This window comes from Lacerta agilis, chromosome 13 (assembly GCF_009819535.1).
Source record: "Lacerta agilis isolate rLacAgi1 chromosome 13, rLacAgi1.pri, whole genome shotgun sequence".
Lineage (NCBI taxonomy): Eukaryota > Metazoa > Chordata > Lepidosauria > Squamata > Lacertidae > Lacerta > Lacerta agilis.
Window position 1 is genome coordinate 24,272,738 of NC_046324.1, and position 16,874 is coordinate 24,289,611.

Consider the following 16,874-nt stretch of genomic DNA (forward strand, 5'->3'; position numbering starts at 1 on the left):
CACATTTCATTCCTTCTGAATTGGGTCACTTAAGTTTAAATCAAAACTTTTTGTTTTGTTCCAAAAAAAGGTAAATAATAATAATAATAAACCCAAATAAATTGCAGATTTACAATACCAAACTGATCGTGTTTTCAACAAAAAGAAAGAAAAAGAAAAAGAAAGAGCAGGTTCTCTTGGGGGGGGGGATTCCATTTCAGCCTCTTTAATTTTGCAGGAGGATTCTGGCAAAGAGAGGTCTATATTTATCCTCAGCATCTTGAGAGCATCACCGAGACTTAGATAAAAAGAAGGCAATGTGGAGAAGATGAAACGGTAGAGGGAGATTGAAATATCTTCCGATCGCCACTTACCTGTGTCGAGTGCACTTGAACCAGTTCAGGATATCCGTGCATCTCGTGTAATAGATCTGATCAAAGGGATGTGAGTACGATTCCTGAACAGTCACGGCGTAGCTGGAAGCAGACAATGAAAGGGGGAGAAAAGGTGGGTCATTAGCCTGTAAAAGCTCCCCCCTATCCCTCTCTCTCACTCATATATTAAAGCTCCTGCTCTCTACAACATGTGAAGGTTACAAGTCACAGCAAATCACTCTGGCCCTCCAAGGTCTCCCACAGACCCAGCATGTATTTGTTTGGAGTATTTATCCTTTTTTTAATTTGCATTTTCAAAAACAGGAACAGAGAGCATACTTAAACCCACTCCCCCTGTCCACTCCCCCTGTCCCACTTACAACTTCGTACCAAATACAGCATGTATACATATACCATATAAGACTTTCCTTCCACCCTTTTGCTGGTTCCTTTGCTTTTCTACTGCTCTGCATAATCCACATCTTTTTAATCATCCAATTTGTTATCTGTTAAAAACCTCTATCTCTTTCAACTCTGCTGGATTTACTTGAGACCTGCTAGGCTATGTATTTGTTTATACTGGCTCTTAAAATATTCCATAAACACGATCCGTTCCTCCTTGTATTCCTTATCTCTGTTTTCTCTTATACAGTTCGTTAGACCAGCCAGTTCAACATATTCGAACATTCTACACTGCCATTCTTCCTTAGTGGGTACTATAGTTATTCTCCACCTTTGTACCAATAAGGTTCTAGCTGCAGCAGTGGCGTGTATAGTCATAAACTCTTTTGGTTGGGGGGGGGACCTCCGTTGTTGCCATCTCCAAGAGGAAAATCTCAGGTGTTTGGGGATTTTTTTTAAAAAAAAATATCTTTTTAAATTCATTATATAGAGTTTCCCAAAATTCCTTAATTACTTTATAGGAACAACACATTTATCCACTGCCCTTCACCAAAATCAATTTCAGGGTGGTTTAAAACAATCTAAAAGAATGAGCACACAGTTAATATTCAAAACACAGCAAAAGAAATCAGCAATAAAACAGCAATTAAAAAAAGAACCAAGAGAACAATGTCTCTCTGGACAAAAAAAAAAAGAAAAACAGTTTGCCTGTTGTGTAAAAGAGATCAAAGTTGGGAGCAAGCAAGACTCCTTGGGGAAGGCATTCCTTAACTGGGAGGACACAAGTAGAAAAGCCTCATCTCTGGCTGACTCTTGCCTTGTTTCTGATAGAGGAGGTGCATTGATAGTTGGCCTTAGAATTACAGGCAGGTTGAAAGGAGGCTCACCTTCAGATACTGAGGTCCCAAGCAGATAGCAACAGTGCTTGGTGCAATTCATCAGAGGCAAGGGGCAGGGGGCAGAGTGTGTGTGCTTGTCCGTGTGTGTAAGAAAGCAATGCCTGTCTAGATTAAACAAGAAAGGTCCACATAGCCCTGCACCCAGTCTCCAGCTGTGGAACAGTCAAATAAATTTGGAAAGCTAAGGAGCAGCAACAACCCACATTCATTCAAATTTTGACTGTACTCTGTGGGGCACAGCACTCTCTATTTTCCTCGTGTTGCTCTGTAAAGTACATTTTAGAACTGTGTAAACACAACTGTGTACACATCACACATTTTCCAAGGAGGAGGGACTGCATCAGAATAGGACTTCCCCAAATCAAATCCCAAATGACCTACTTTAATTGTTTTAGGTTCTCTGATGCACCAAACAATGGTCAACCACCTGCACATGTAAGGCTGTCCAGGGTTTTTAAAAAGTTGATATTGAGCTAATTGGTCCAATAGCAGATGAAAGCTAGATAGATGCTCACATTGACCAAAGCTTTTTCAGATCATGAAATAAGTGAAACGTTATGTCATGGACTGGCTGGGTGCACAGGAGTGGTAGGAGACACCAGCTGGGGAACCCTCAAGGGAACTGCTGGGGGAAGACAGCTCAGAGCCAGGGGACTGGTGGCCGGACGATGAAGAGTGGTAAGAGGGAGAAGACTGGGAGGAGGAAGCTGAAGAGGAAACACGGTTTAGTGAGCAGGAAGAGGCTGCAGCAGAGAGCAGTCCAGAATCAGAGGCTTGGAGAGGAGGGAGGCCAGGAGATTGAGATGTGGTAGGCTACTGAAGAAGCCAGGGGGTCTCCCGCTCCTCCTGCGACAAGCCCTTCTCCCTTCTGGTCTTCCAGAACAAGCAGAGAAATGAAGTGGGCTGAGCAAAGAGAGACAACATGAAGGAGCCTTAGGCTGCTGGGGAAGGAACCGGGTGGCGGGGAGCAGCCTTAGGGAGCGGTGGGAAAGCAGGGACTTTCAGTCTTCGCAACTGCCTCATTGGGACAAGACCTCCTGGGAAGTGTTACTGTGATCACGAGCCCTGTGCTGTTCTGGTTCCTTTGAATAAAGAATTACCTTCACTGACACCAGGTGTATTATTGCTGACCTGTGCCTGACTCTGGCTCCTGATGCATTACTTCTCATATTAGCTGCAGTAGATTGCTAGAAAGGCCATCTTTAATTTAAAGAAATCACTCCATTTTTAAGTACGAAGGACCCTGGTGGGCTGTTAGCACCAGTTCAAAAAACATTTTTTTTTGCAACCATGCCTTCAGTCACCTTGCTTTTGGTGAATATGGGCATGCCTGTCCCACTGGATCAATGTGTTTCGTTGCTGCTTGAAGTTTTATTTGCTTTCACGTAACTTATTGTTATTATGTTTATCATATTGTATGCCACTCAGGTATTATTTCTTAATGAATAATAAATAATAAATTAATGATAACGAATAATGAATAAATACCGAGACATCAGAACCGAAACAGCCGCCCCCATCCCACCAAAAACAATGCGTGTCCTTAATTTGCAGGCCTGCGTGGTAAAACTGGCTACCATCCAGTTAAACCAGTATTCATTTCTGGGCTTACTGCTGGGTACAAACTGTGGAAGTGGGGGCTGTGTTGGGGGAGACATCAGGTTCCAAGTCTGGACAAGTCACAAGCTGCCCTCACGATGTGGAGCGCTGAAAGAACAGGCAAGTGATTTTCAAAGCTTTGTCTCTGACACGGAGCTTCTGAACCAAGAAAAAAGAAAATCTTGTAAAGAGCAATGGAAAAATGTAAACTGATTGAAGCTTGCCACCATTAATAAAAAAGAAAGAAAGAGTGATGGGGGGGGAGTTCTATGCCCTCACATAAAACCATATCAGATATTCTTCCTCCTGGGACTGTTCAGCTTTTACTTGTGTACAAAAAAGGCTAATTAAAAGCACATATTAACATAATGCTGTCGAGGCTTCCCGGCACTTCATTCTGATGATGAAGGCACAAGCACCGCAAAATGATGGGCACACCAATCAAACACAAGGCTTTTTTATATTAGAAACAGGAACGAGGTCTCTGGGGCTTGATTTTTCACTTTTGCTCATTTTAAACAGAACCTATTTTAATCCAAGATAATTTGTAGCAGAAATTAACCAGTAATTGAGAACCATAAATTGTGAGTTAAGCAGCGGGTTCTCTGTTTGTTTGCTTATTCCCTGAAAAACTTTAGCATTGCATAAACCAATAAAATGGGAGGGGTAGCCAATGCCACAGAAGACAAAATCGGGATTCAGTATGATCTTAACAGACTGTAGAACCAGGCCAAAACTAACAAAATAACTTTCAATAGGAACAAATGTAAGTGTCTACACTTAGGCAGGAAGAACCAGATGCACAAATATGAGATGGGGGACACCTGGATTGCCAGATCTAGGAATCTTAGTACACTACAAGCTTAACATGAATTAACAGTGTGATGCAGCAGCAAAAAAAAAAGCTATTCTAGACTGCATCAACAGAAATACAGTGTCCCAGTCAAAGGAAGTCCTGCTCTATTCTGCCTTGGTCAGACCACACCTGGAATACTGTGTGCAAATCTGGGTGCCACCATTTAAAAAGGATATTGACAAGCTGGAACATGTGCAAAGGAGGGCAACCGAGATGATCGAAGGTCTGGAAACCAAGCCTTATGAGGAACGGATGAGGTTGGATGGCCATGTGCCATGGATGCTTTAGTTGAGATTCCTGCATTGCAGGGGGTTGAACTAGATGACCATTGGGATCCCTTCCAACACTACAATTCTATGATTCTATTAGTCTAACCTAAGCCCATTGCATGTGGGTATAGCAAGCACTCAACCATGGGTCTGTTCCATCCTGTGTTGTTGTTTTTTTAAAGAACATGCAAGAAACCTGCATGTAAGTTGTACACATTTTCCTATACATTTTGACCATAAAATGCACATTTTTTCAAAGCTTTCCAAAGCTTTTCAATACAGCTCCTCCCTAAATACGCATTTCAAAGCAAAATTTGCATTTTTGTTCACACTTTTTTTCACCAGTAGCCTTACACGGCAGCTTCCTTTACAGGCTTTCCTTAGTTTAAAGCAGGGGTCTGCAACCTTTAAGACAAAAAGAGCCACTTGGACCCGTTTCTGAAGAAAAAAAAAGAAACTGGGAGCCGCAAAACCACTGCGACATTTTAAAACAAATATAACACCTGCATTTTATTTTAAAAAATCCGATTTAAATAAAAAAAATCTGATTAATAAAAAAAATCCATTTTTTTAAATTTATTTTTTTAAATCATTCATTTTTATCCAACCTGGGGACCACTACCAGGTTCACAGCCTGATCCAAGGTGGGTTGCAACAGCATACAAATATTTGATTTGTTGTTGTTTTTTTAAAAAATGAGTCCTCAACTGCACACTTGTGTTAATGTTTGTCCCATGTCTAATTGAAGACTGCTGGCTTTTACAATAATCTTAGTGTCTTTTACCCTTAATATTCCAGACCAGAGGCTATGCTCACCTCTTCCAACCTCCTCTTTTGCTAAATAAAGCACAGAATTGCACCAGAGAAGCCTGTGATGTTTGTGCTGACTTGCATACAGGTGGCTGTAGTAGTTCATAGTGTTCAAACCTTTTTAGGGAGTTCCTGCCCCCTTAATGACAACGGCGATAGATTTTGCACATGAACACAGATCCAAGTTAGGACTCCTCTCTTCCACGCCAACAAGTGCTTTGTCAAGGCTCCCCTAACACACACTCAGGACAGAGGAAAAACTGCAACCTTTTGGGACGTCATTCTCCTACCCATGTCTCTGTGAGAACCAGCCCTTTATTCTGCCTCCCGTAGTACATCCTCCCCCTTCAAGAAATCATTTCCTTTGGACTTTCGGCCCATCTCCACCCCTATTACTCCTTGCCCTCGCGAAGGAAGCATTTTCACAAGTTTTCTTTTTGGTGGGCTGTCCGTGCTTCCAAACACCTGGAAGTCACGACAGGGGCTTCTCCCCCACCTAGTAAATTCTGCCTCTGCATAAGTTACTCAGGTTTGGTTTTCTTTACCAGCCCACCCAACCCGGTCGAAGCAGAGCAGTAAGTCATTTACCTCAGCAGGGGACAAGCTCAGCTCCAATAATGAAACCCTTCCAAGGAGCGGGGGGAGGGTCAAAACTTGTGACAAGCAGGTAGGTGGTTGGAGAGCAGCATCAGAGGGGGAGGGGGGAAGGAAATGAGAGGGGGAGGGGGGAAGGAAGCGAGAGAAAGCTTTCCCAGTTTTTACGCAAGCCGGAGCCTGAAAAGTTGCCAGAGCGCGTGCGGCAAGGAGACTAAAGAAGTGCTATTGTGGGTCGAGTGACCTAGAACTGGGAGAAAAGAAAGTGCGAGAGAACAAGCCCCTCTTTCAGCTGCCGAGGAGGAATCCCCCGGATCTCCTCCAGCCACAGGCTGCCCAACCAAACCGGGGCAAAGCCAAGGCGCCGCTCTTTGCGCCGCGCGTTTGGAGAGGCCACTTTGGAGAGGCCACAGCCGGAGGGCATGGCGCAGGCGGCCAACTTGCGCTCCCGCGCTCCGCCCGGCAGCCTAAGCAACACACCTGAGGAAGCAGCGGCAGAGGACTCCCCCTCCCCAGTCCCAGTCCCCCACCCCAAGGGACTCGTTGGGGGGTTGCAAAGCCCCCCCGCCCATGGCAAGCAGAGAGCTCAACGGTGGTTTCTGCCCAGCCAGCCCAGCTTTGCGCCCTGGAAGGCGGGGGCGACGTGACTAACCTTGCCTGGTGAGGTCCGGTGGCGGCTCCGCTCGACGCTGCTGCGGAAGAACGCACAACTGCCTTTTCCTCCATGCAGCCTTTTGAAGCAGCCACGTCCCTGCTGTGCGTGCTCGGGCTCCTAGGAGCCTCCAAGCCCCCTCGCGACACATGCACCCATTGGCTCCTGAGACGCGGGTCCCAGGCAAGGGCGAGTCCCGGCCTTGCTCCGGGGCGGAGAGAGACGCACGCCCGCGAGAGCGCGGTCTGAGGCTGCGAGCGGAACCAGGAGGTGAAGGAGGCAGCGGCAAGGGAAACAGGCGCAGCTTCCCTCGACCATTTTTAAAAGGAGGGCTTCCCCCCTCGCCCTCGCCCACCACCCGCCGCCCCTGGCCCAGCCCACAGCTGCCTACCTTGTCGCCGCCTCGATGCAGCAGCCAGCAGCAGCTCAACACCAGCAGCAGCAGCCACACCTCTGGAGGGAAACTGCTGCTGTCTGCTGCTGCGCCTGCGCTGGCAGAAACGAGGCACGATGCATGAGCAGAGCAGCACAGCAGCAGCACCCTCAGCCTTCGGAGGGCGGGCCGCCGGCCAGCTGGAGAAGTGGACAGGCGTATCCGCCCCGGAGCCCCGGAGCCGCGGCAAAGGTGTAAAAGAGCCGCATGCGGCTCCGGAGCCGCAGGTTGCAGACCCCTGGTTTAAAGGGTTGTTGTAAGGATGTAAAACACTGGAGTTTTGTTTTGTTTTGTTTGTTTTTAAACCATATTTAGTAAATTCTATTACTAATTATTAATATAGTGTCTTGCTTTATAAAACAAGGGGGGTTAAGCATGCTGTATTGAGACAGAGTAGGTTTAGAGATCACCTTCAATGCCTGTCAGTCTCTTTCTATTGATTGCTCTGCTGTCAGAGTTCAAAAGTATTACCTTCAGGGTCTTGAAACTCACTTGTGAGCTCTGCAACATGGGGGTCCTAAATGAAGACAATACAAGGGTTGACGCTTAGTCTGAACCTGTCGTTTGTCTGGGAACAGAAGCTCAGAGGCCTTAGCGAGAGAGCAACACCAGACATGATTGTGGCCACATTTTAAGCAGGGAGAAATCTGTCAATTTCAATTTTCCCATTCTTAAGTTCAGTTCTCCACATTTCCACATTGGGGGGGGGGGGGAGTCCTCAAGAAAATCCATCAGTGTTTTAGTGAGAATTTCTCCTGATATACACCATTTTTGGCAAGGGCTTTCTCCCAATACAATGCATTTTTTAATGATATATGCATTCTTATGCATAGTTTCGCCCTGGGTCCCCCCCCCCCCCCAGTTGGAACTCACCAGAGCTCAGCTCCGGCACCTCTCAGGTGGGTTCCACTGCCATTCTAAGAGAACAAGCAATACGTTCATGGTGAGCTCCGGCACCTTTTTCCCTAGAAAAATAGCCCTGGGTTCCCCTAATATACACATTTTAATACACCTTATTTGGTTGGAGAACGGCACTGCAAAATTCAGAGAAGTGCAAATTCCAAAGGGTAAGTGCATTGGTTCGCACATTGTTTCAGGAAGTGCAAGTTAGAGAGTTTCGTGCCAAAATGTAATTCTCCCCCACCCCTACTGGAAAACCTGTGTGTGTGTGTGTGCGTGTGCAGGGGTATACCCTACAGTGCTTTGGGCACAGGGCTTTGAGCATCTAGTTTTGTCAGCCAACAAAATGTCAGCTCTTGAGAGCTGACCTCTCTTTTGTCTGCGTGGGGCAATGAGATATCCTGCTAGAAAAATATGCCAAAGCAGAACATATTTAGACTACTCTTTTATTAACATAAACCCCCTCGTCATCTTGATTATTATTTTATGATCCTGTTTGCTCCTCTTGACCTCACCCTAACTCAATCTCTTTGGGCTGATTTATTACCATCTAAGTATCACAGTCATCTTGGCCAGGGCAGCCAATCAATTCTAGTATTTAATTTTTGTTTCTCCTTGATTGGGTCTCTGGGTTGCTGACTCCCTTCACACAAAATCAATATTGTATTCCTGGGCTTGAAATGTACTTTGCTGTGCAACTGCAAACAATACCAAATCACAGGCTCCATCTCCACCCACGTTTGCCCTCAAAGCCTGTTGTGCTGCGTGATCAACATCCTTAAAAAAAATAAATGTGCGCACACAACACCTTAATAAATCTAAGCATAATGAACTTCAGAATGCCACTAAGAGCTGTTTATGTTACTTAAAGAAGATTCATATTCATTATAGCATAAGGTGAGACACATTTTAAGGAGCCTGTTCTTGGATAAAACAAGCAAGACTGTGCTTAGCTTAGAGCTTTACGGCAGAAAAGTGGGACATATGTAGGAGAATCAGACAAATGACCCGCCTGGCTTGTTGCTGTCTACACTGACTGGCAGCAACTATGCATGGTTTCAGGCAGAGGTCAATTCCCAGCTCTACCTGGAAATGCTAGGCACTGAAACTGGGACTTTCACGCAAAGCCTTCCCCGAAGCAGAAATTCCAAAGGAGACAAATCACAGTCAGATAGTTTGCACTACAACATCTAAAGGTTACCCGTGTTCGGATGAAGAAAAGGAGATGAATGCTTCGTATTCCTGCCCTTTTGGAAATTATGACCACAAGAGCAGCAACCTCAGCTTAACAAGTCAGTAATGTTTGGCACAAGTCATTTAGGGTATTCAGAAATTTTACCTCTTTGTCATGACTGGAACACTTATGTAGCCAGTCTATAGGAGGATAGTTGAAGTCACCCATGATGATAACAGTTCCTTGACTGCATTCCTTAACTGCATTCCTCATATCAAGATCTCCATGAGCATTTTGACCAGGGGGACAATGGCACAACCACAGCAGGGGAAATGAGACTCCTCTGAAGGCAGATAGTGCACACACAAGAGAACTCAAAGTAAACACCTCTGGGCATGCCTCCAATCTTGCAGCAATGTTCATAAGAGGACACTGTTCTACAATGGAAGATCTGCTCTCAAGGTCCTCCTCAAAAATGAGGTGGATTGTGACTGAGAAAGGGGTCCTCAACTGCCCAAGGAAGGCTCAGTGTGTCTTGACAGCATTTTTATTCCAGTTTTGTATCGAACTATGTTGAGAACTGCTCTACAAATAAAGTGGTATACAGAGGTTTTTAAATCTGCGAGGGAGCAACATTTTACCTTTCCCAATGGCTGCAAACATTTGGGTCATCTGGATTTAAGGAGATGGTGGTTTTCAGAAGGAGAGACAGGGCGAGGACTTTGAGATTCCACCACAGGAGGAGGCAGAACATCATCGCTGCTTCTAAGCAAAGGAGAGAAAAGCATTAAGACAAACAATTGCTTCCTAGTATCATAACTAACCAGTTATAGCTTCTGGCACATTTTATGCCAATTTGGTGTAGTGGTTAGAGTGATGGAGTTGGACATGGGAGACCTTGGGCTAGTCACCATCTCTCGGCCTAAAAGATGTGCTACACATCACATCAAAGCTTTAAATCAAAAAGCTTTAAACAAAAGAAAACAGAAAACTGAAGGCAAAAGCATCTGTTGGCATTAATCTTCTCCATTAGCAACGTGTTCTTTCCGCGATTCCTATCCTATACTCATTTTTTAAAATTTGTAATTAAAAAATTAATTTGTAATTAAAAAAATTAAAATACTATTTTTTCCTCCTATTATACACATTTTTGTATGCAAGTTAAAGTTATATTCATATATATACATGCACTTTATGAACACTTCCCCCTGATATACACGTTGTTGGTTGAAGAACAACACTGCAAAATTTCAGAGAAATGCAAGTTTTAAAGAATGGTGTGGTGCTTGGGGTATTTTTAATTTTTTTGGAAGTGTGAATTAGGTAGGTTCATATCAAAACAAGAACTGGATTTCTCCCTTTTCTGTAGTCATTCACTCCCTGGGATCTTGATAACGTTCTACATTCACAAAATACAAATGCCAAATGGCATGGTTGATGGTGGCCCCCCGAGATAGAGTTTCCCTCCTGCTGGAGGACAAACCACAGTCAGAGCCTTACAGGTTTTTGCAGGGGATGTATGCAACCCTTTAGGGTCCTTACACATCTTTGGTGTTTAGGATGCAATGTGGCAGGACTGTCCTTAGAGCAATTCCCCTATGAGGAAAGACTGTAGCACTTGGGAATTTTTAGTGTAGAGAAAAAGCGAGGAATGGGTGATATGGCAGAGGTCTATAAAATTACGTGTGGCATGGAGAAAGCAGATAGAGAAGGAATTGAGATTGTCTATATTTATTAGTAGCTTGCATTAAGAGTTTTGCTGCATTTTTTTGTAACATCTGTTTTACTTTTCTATACGCTGCTTAGAATTTGGGCTTGCTGATCAGAAGGTTGGCGGTTCAAATCCGCACAATGGGGTGAGTTCCTGTGGCTCTGTCCCAGCTACCTAGCAGTGTGAAAGCACACCAGTGCAAGTAGATAAATAGGTACCACTGTGGCAGGAAAGTAAACAGTGTTTCTGTGCGCTCTGGTTTCCGTCACAATGTTTTGTTGTGCCAGAAGTGGTTTAGTCATGCTGGCCACATGACCCGGAAAGCTGTCTGTGGACAAACACCAGCTCCCTCAGCCTGAAAGCGAGATGAGCGCTGCAACCCCATAGTTGCCTTTGACTGGACTTAACCAACCAGGGGTCCTTTACCCGCTTTTTACCTTTTATAGAAATAGTCTTAAATAAATAAATATGTTCACCATAGAAAAGCATTGTATTACTTCCACAAGCCTTCCACAACTTGCCACATTCCAGATGGCTTAGCCTACAACTCCAATCAGCCAAAGCCAACATAATGCTGAGGTTGATGCAAGTTGGAGTCCAAAACATTTGCAGGGCACCAGGTCAACAAAGGCAGCTGGAGGAACTAGCCGAAAAAGACACCAAACTTATGTTTTCAGGTCAAATACCTTCTCAGCAATGCAAAAATGGCACCAAGAAATATCTAAAATAATTAAAACACCTGTTCATGCTTCCCCCCAGTTTTCTTTGTTGAACATGTGGACTAACAATAGGCCTAAAAAAACAAACACCAAAGATCTTCTTACATGGATACTGGTAGCTGCCAGGATTTCCATAGCGCAATGTTAGTGGAAAACACTACATAATTTGAATATTCCCCTATGGACTCCTGCAATTGCAGGAAAAAATAACACATAATTACATACTTCCAAGGAAAAAGAGGGACCTGAACATTTCAATTCTGTTTGGTGGGATTTTATTTCTTCTGTTTCAGATATGGATATGCAACTATTACTCCTAGAGTGATGTCAAGAAACATGGTTGTCTTGAGTTAATGTCAGGTGTAATTATTCCTCATGCTTATAACGTTATAGGAGCTGCCTTGTTTGGGGTAAGCTAAATTGATCAGTTATGAAATATTATTAAAATCAATAACAAAGTAAGGCAAAAATGACCAAGTCTCTCTTTGTCGAGATACTTCAGAAAGCTAAAATCCAGAGCGGCTGCTATTTCACACACAAAGCACTTTGTAGCAGGGGTAGCCATGGGCAATAAAATAAAATAAATCCTAAGGGAGGGAGGAAAGAAGGGTAACTTAGCATTAATGTTAAGATGAACACTAAGATTAGTGGGTTAGTGGAGGGAAGGTATTTTCATCCCATTATGATGAAACTGGTAATGAATGGCTTGGTGTCAATGGGAAAGCTGAGGTAATAAAATTAAAAGAGAGAGAAAGGAGGCCTAGCTGCCTAACCATTTGGAAGTGACGTGATGGATAATGGGAATACACAACCCAATCAGCTAAAATTAACAAAAACACATCATGTTGTGAAAAAAGTTTCCTCAGAACAAGATTTTTCTCTCATCCTTTGGCCCAGTTTTGACCTGAAGTGGTCAACCTCTTGTCAGGCTGTTGCCACTTCAGATGGCGGGCTGAGGTTAAAAAGACTTCATACAAAAAGATTCCTTGGATATAGAAAACTAGAATGTCAGGGTTTTTCATGGGCAACAGCCTAGCCACCTCCCTAAGGTTTAGCACCTCAGTGAAAACAAGACCTGGTTTTCTCCTGAATCATGGCTGATACCTGATTGTGCCTTAGTTTCTTTCGCTTTATTTATTCAAAGTTTTGTTGCTTTTTTACTCTGCTATTCAGTAGAAAATGTCATTGAAAAACCCAGTCCCTGCTGTTGGACTTAAATCTAAAAGACATGACACAAAAGGGAAAGGATTCGCAGAGAATGAGGGCAACAATAAACAGCAAACTCAGGTGCTAGTTCATTGTTATAGTGTTAATGTAATGACCACCTGAAATGGAAAGATTGGCCACCTGTCAAATATGTCCGAAGTGAGCTCTATTTATGGTGTTTAACTGAAACAAAACAAAAAGCAAACTGAAAGTTGAATTTGCAAGTTTTTAACAGTCTCACCTCAGTGTGCTGTAAATCCCTTGTGGCTATGAATCCATCAAGTATTCAGAGTTCATTGGCAAGAGAAAGAACCACTCTGCAGGCTTTTCAGACGTCCTTCAGAAACTGCAGAGAGAGAAATACACAGCTGAACAAAGGGAAGGAGAAGAAGTGAATTAAAAAACAGATGTACATAGGTGTCTTGACGGAGGAAATCCATACTTGCAAATATTTGCTCAAGTAATGCCAGAGTGAAATTGTGCTGAATGTACCAGCGACCAAATGACCAAAAGGAGGATTTTTCAAATGCAGAAGCTAATCAGCATTTCCTATCACATTCAGGTTAAATATTTAAAAAGTGGGGGAGTAAGGAATGGGGAATAAAGGTAGAAAAAAGAATAAGGAAGATCAGGACAGAGACATTTAGGGCCCTCTCCAAATTGGGGGGAGGCTGTTGGAGGATATTCTGCAACATGTCATTAATGTAATAATACTGCATTAGTGATGGTTTATACTGGACTGTCCACACATCATTCTGCTTTATTAGATATTTTGCTATGCTTTCCCAGTGCTATTACATTACTGCTGTCTGAAGGGGCACTTCCAGGCTGCTGCACAACAAAAGCAGAACAAAAAAATAAACCAGAACATTTTGTGGTATAAGAAGTTAAAAGATTTCAGCAAAGAAATTATGGGACATGCAGCAATTTGAAATGAAGCAGTATGTCTGCCCCAGAACTTTTGCAGGCACAAACAGTATTGAAATTGGGATAGTGTAGGAACTTCCCAGTACCATTGCAAGCGCAAATCATCATGAAAACCTTCCCCTGGAAAACCTGCTATTTGGCAATAAATCAGAACAAATGGCAAACCTTGGAAAACCTATATGGAAAATCATATGGAAAACTTCCTGGGGGGAAGCAGAGGAGCAAACAAAGTATGGACAAGCCCTTAGTTTCATTGGGTTGTATCCAATGTAGTACAGTATACTAAGAAGTTTGGAAGCTAAAGAACAGGGAATACACATGATAAACAAATATTTAAATAAATATTTAAAAGTAGTTACTTGTTTGAAAGCCACAGGTAGGCAAGAAAAGCAAGTAGAGAAAAAGGACACAGTGAATTAAAAAACCCAATTTTTGGCTGCCAATCCACAGCAGTCCCTGCATTCAGATGCTTGCATGATTCAGTAGGAGATGCATATTTCTACTTATCCCAAAAATGTCAAAGGATACTGGGGGAATATGTAAGTCTGGAGGGCGTACGAGTAGACACTGCATTAAAGAAGTACAAATTAATATTTTTTCTTCCCTGACTTTTAATGCTAATTAATTCATTCGACTCTTCAAGAGGAACTCCCAAGATCGTAATTTAAATCAGATCAAAATTTCTGGACATTAAGCACCAAATTCCCAAAGACATTTTATGAAAATGGATCAGGAATGTGAGATTCTTTCGGATGGAGCGGGAGACATAATCCTCCTCCTTGGCCAATTTCAAAGAAATTGCTGCTGGAGAAACAGAGTACAGGTGCACCGAGTTGTCCATGGAGGAAAGAATACATTAAAACCAAACTCAAGCTCGGAGGCTAATGACCAAGAAAACCACAGAGTTGTGCAAGAGAGTCTTAAATACTCATCCTCTCTCAAGGTTTCTGTATATGAGATAATGAACCGCCGAATCACAGCACAGCTTACTGCTCACTAATGACCTCTTTCCTCAACCTGAGGCTGCGAGGGTTTCCTACAGCAACCCAGGGCTGTCTTTGAACTTTCACTTTAACCCCATTTACTCAAAACAACATTAGTGTGAACTGGCTCTCTTCAAAAGGGAGACAAGCTGGATTCTGTTATTATGAGACTCCAAAGATGAGTGAGTCATGATCAGAACCATCAATGCCAATCAAAACAAACAAGTGGGAGCACACACATTCTGCACATATAGTGTTTGATCAGAATTTTTTATACGAGCACTAAACGCTGGAAAAATTATTCTGCAGTGGTAGCATGGGAAAGGAGATGGAAGCAGACCGTCCCCAATGACACTCCTGGAAAAACACACAGAAGTCAGTTCAGGAACTATTTCAAGACCAGTTCAAAAGAGGGACAAATTTTTCTTCGGGTTTGTTGCGGATTGACATTTGTCACAATTCAGCAGGCTTTCCCAGGGAAAGCAGAGCAACAAAAAACAAAAAAACAAACCCACCTTTTTTGGATCCATGATAACAGAGTGATACAAAATACTAGAAATCACGGGACAAACGAAAGTGTGGATGGGCCAGCGCGGACATTTTTGCACCTACTTTTAAGTTTGTGGGATAAGTTATAATACTATTTAAATGGTGGACCACATTCCCTTCTGTGCAACCTTCTACGGGCCACATGCTATCAGCAGCTTAACAGTTAATGCTAATTTTACCTTTTACAGTAGGCTTGTTTACACACACACACACACCCCTAGGCAAGCAGGAAGCATTATCAGAGTTCAAGGACACATTCCAGCCAAGCACAAGCTCTCAAGGAGGGTGCAAAGCAGGGCTGATGAGGGGCATGCCATGGAGAGCAGGTGGTGTGGCCAGAGCTGTGTGGCCTAGGGAGAGTCCTGAGGGCCTGTGAGGAGTCCAGGTTCCCAGCTTGATAACACAGTAAGCGTAGGTAATTAAAAAGGAGGATTTATTGCAAAAAAAAAAAATAGTTAGCTCCAGACGGCTCTAACAAAGCCTCCAGCATCATTACTCAAGATGACCCTTCTGAAGATTCCTTCCAGTGTCTACAGAATATATTGAACCAACGCCCCTTGCATCTCTTGTTTTGCTTCCTATCTAGAAGCCCTCTCATTCACTGACTCCTTGGACTTATTGGATTAGCTCCAGCCTCTTCCTTTTCTGACAAACTGTCTTCTTGTCTATTCATGCCTATTTCAGCTTCTGGTGAGCTTTGGCTGTGTTCTAACCTGCTCTCAGCTACTGTCTTATCAGCCTGCCCATCAAGGTCAGGAAGAGCTGAATTCTGCAGCTGCTGGCTCTCCCCTGCCTAATATCAAAGCCTCTCTGTTCCTTTCTGCATTTGGCTGCAAACCTTCGCTTGGAACTGGCTCATTCCTGACAGGGCCAGACAGAGAGTCCTGGATGGCCTGAGGGTCCCTATATCTGATTAGGCAAGCCACTGATGAAAGCTCCGGTGTTGAACTGGCTCCAGTTGTTACCTCTGGATCACACCGAAGCTTTTGAATTTTGACATTCATTGTCAACACCTTATGGCGGTCTCCCCTTTCCAAGAACCAGCCTTTAATTTTCATAAGCTACTCCAGGGATGCAATGACAGATAGAAACACAACAGGATCCGACACCTATTGCTATTTAATTTTGCATAATTTCACTCATCTTTCATCTCCGGTAACGTCTAACTCATTTATTATCCATTGTTTGTCCCAGGAAATTATTAGCAAAAGCACCTATTTTTCCAGTAACAGGGCAGGGTGACAACAATCCATCAGAAAAATTGGTGGGCAAGTTCCTTCGAATTAATATGTCAAAAACATCAAGAAGCAAGAAGCAGCCAGAGTAGTGAGAGACGCAGACTGACCTAAACCATTCCCAGTGAATGCTAAAGCCTGAGCCTTTGTTTTGCAGCTGGATCACTGAGATCATCCAGAGGAGTGCTGTTACTTGTACCCCATGTTACAGAGGGCCTACAAGATGGGCATTTAGTGCTGCAGAGATTCAGCAGGCATCCTCCCTTGTTATTTCTGCTATCAGATGCTGCAGGCTGCTTAAGTAATCTTACTATATTTATAGTATTGAAATGTGGATTTTTGTGTGTTGTTAGATTTTGGGTGTGCTATGTCATTATGGAATTGTTACTATGTCATTGCTCTGTTATGTTATCATGTAATCATTTTGTAGTGTTTGTTTGAAATGCATCCTTGTTTCTTTGTTGTAAGTCGCTTTGAGCATTTTCTCTCTCTCTCTCTCTCTGTGTGTGTGTGTGTGTGTGTGTGTGTGTGTGTGTAAGTGGCATACAAATAAAATGAATGAGTGAGTGAATCCTTGCTAGCTACTGACTTTTGGGTGTCTCT

The 16,874-nt window shown here is 43.4% G+C and overlaps 1 protein-coding gene across 1 annotated transcript in view; it reads right to left on the reverse strand.

Moving 5' to 3' along the window:
• MEGF11 (multiple EGF like domains 11) overlaps positions 1-16,874 on the reverse strand; it is a 318,441-nt gene that overhangs the window by 230,951 nt on the left and 70,616 nt on the right. Inside the window, exons 2-4 of the mRNA XM_033167284.1 lie at positions 12,819-12,923; positions 9,583-9,706; positions 354-455 (exon numbers count right to left, since the gene is read on the reverse strand). Coding sequence (XP_033023175.1) covers positions 354-455; positions 9,583-9,698 — 218 coding nt within the window. The 5' untranslated portion in view covers positions 9,699-9,706; positions 12,819-12,923. The remainder of the gene's footprint in view (positions 1-353; positions 456-9,582; positions 9,707-12,818; positions 12,924-16,874) is intronic.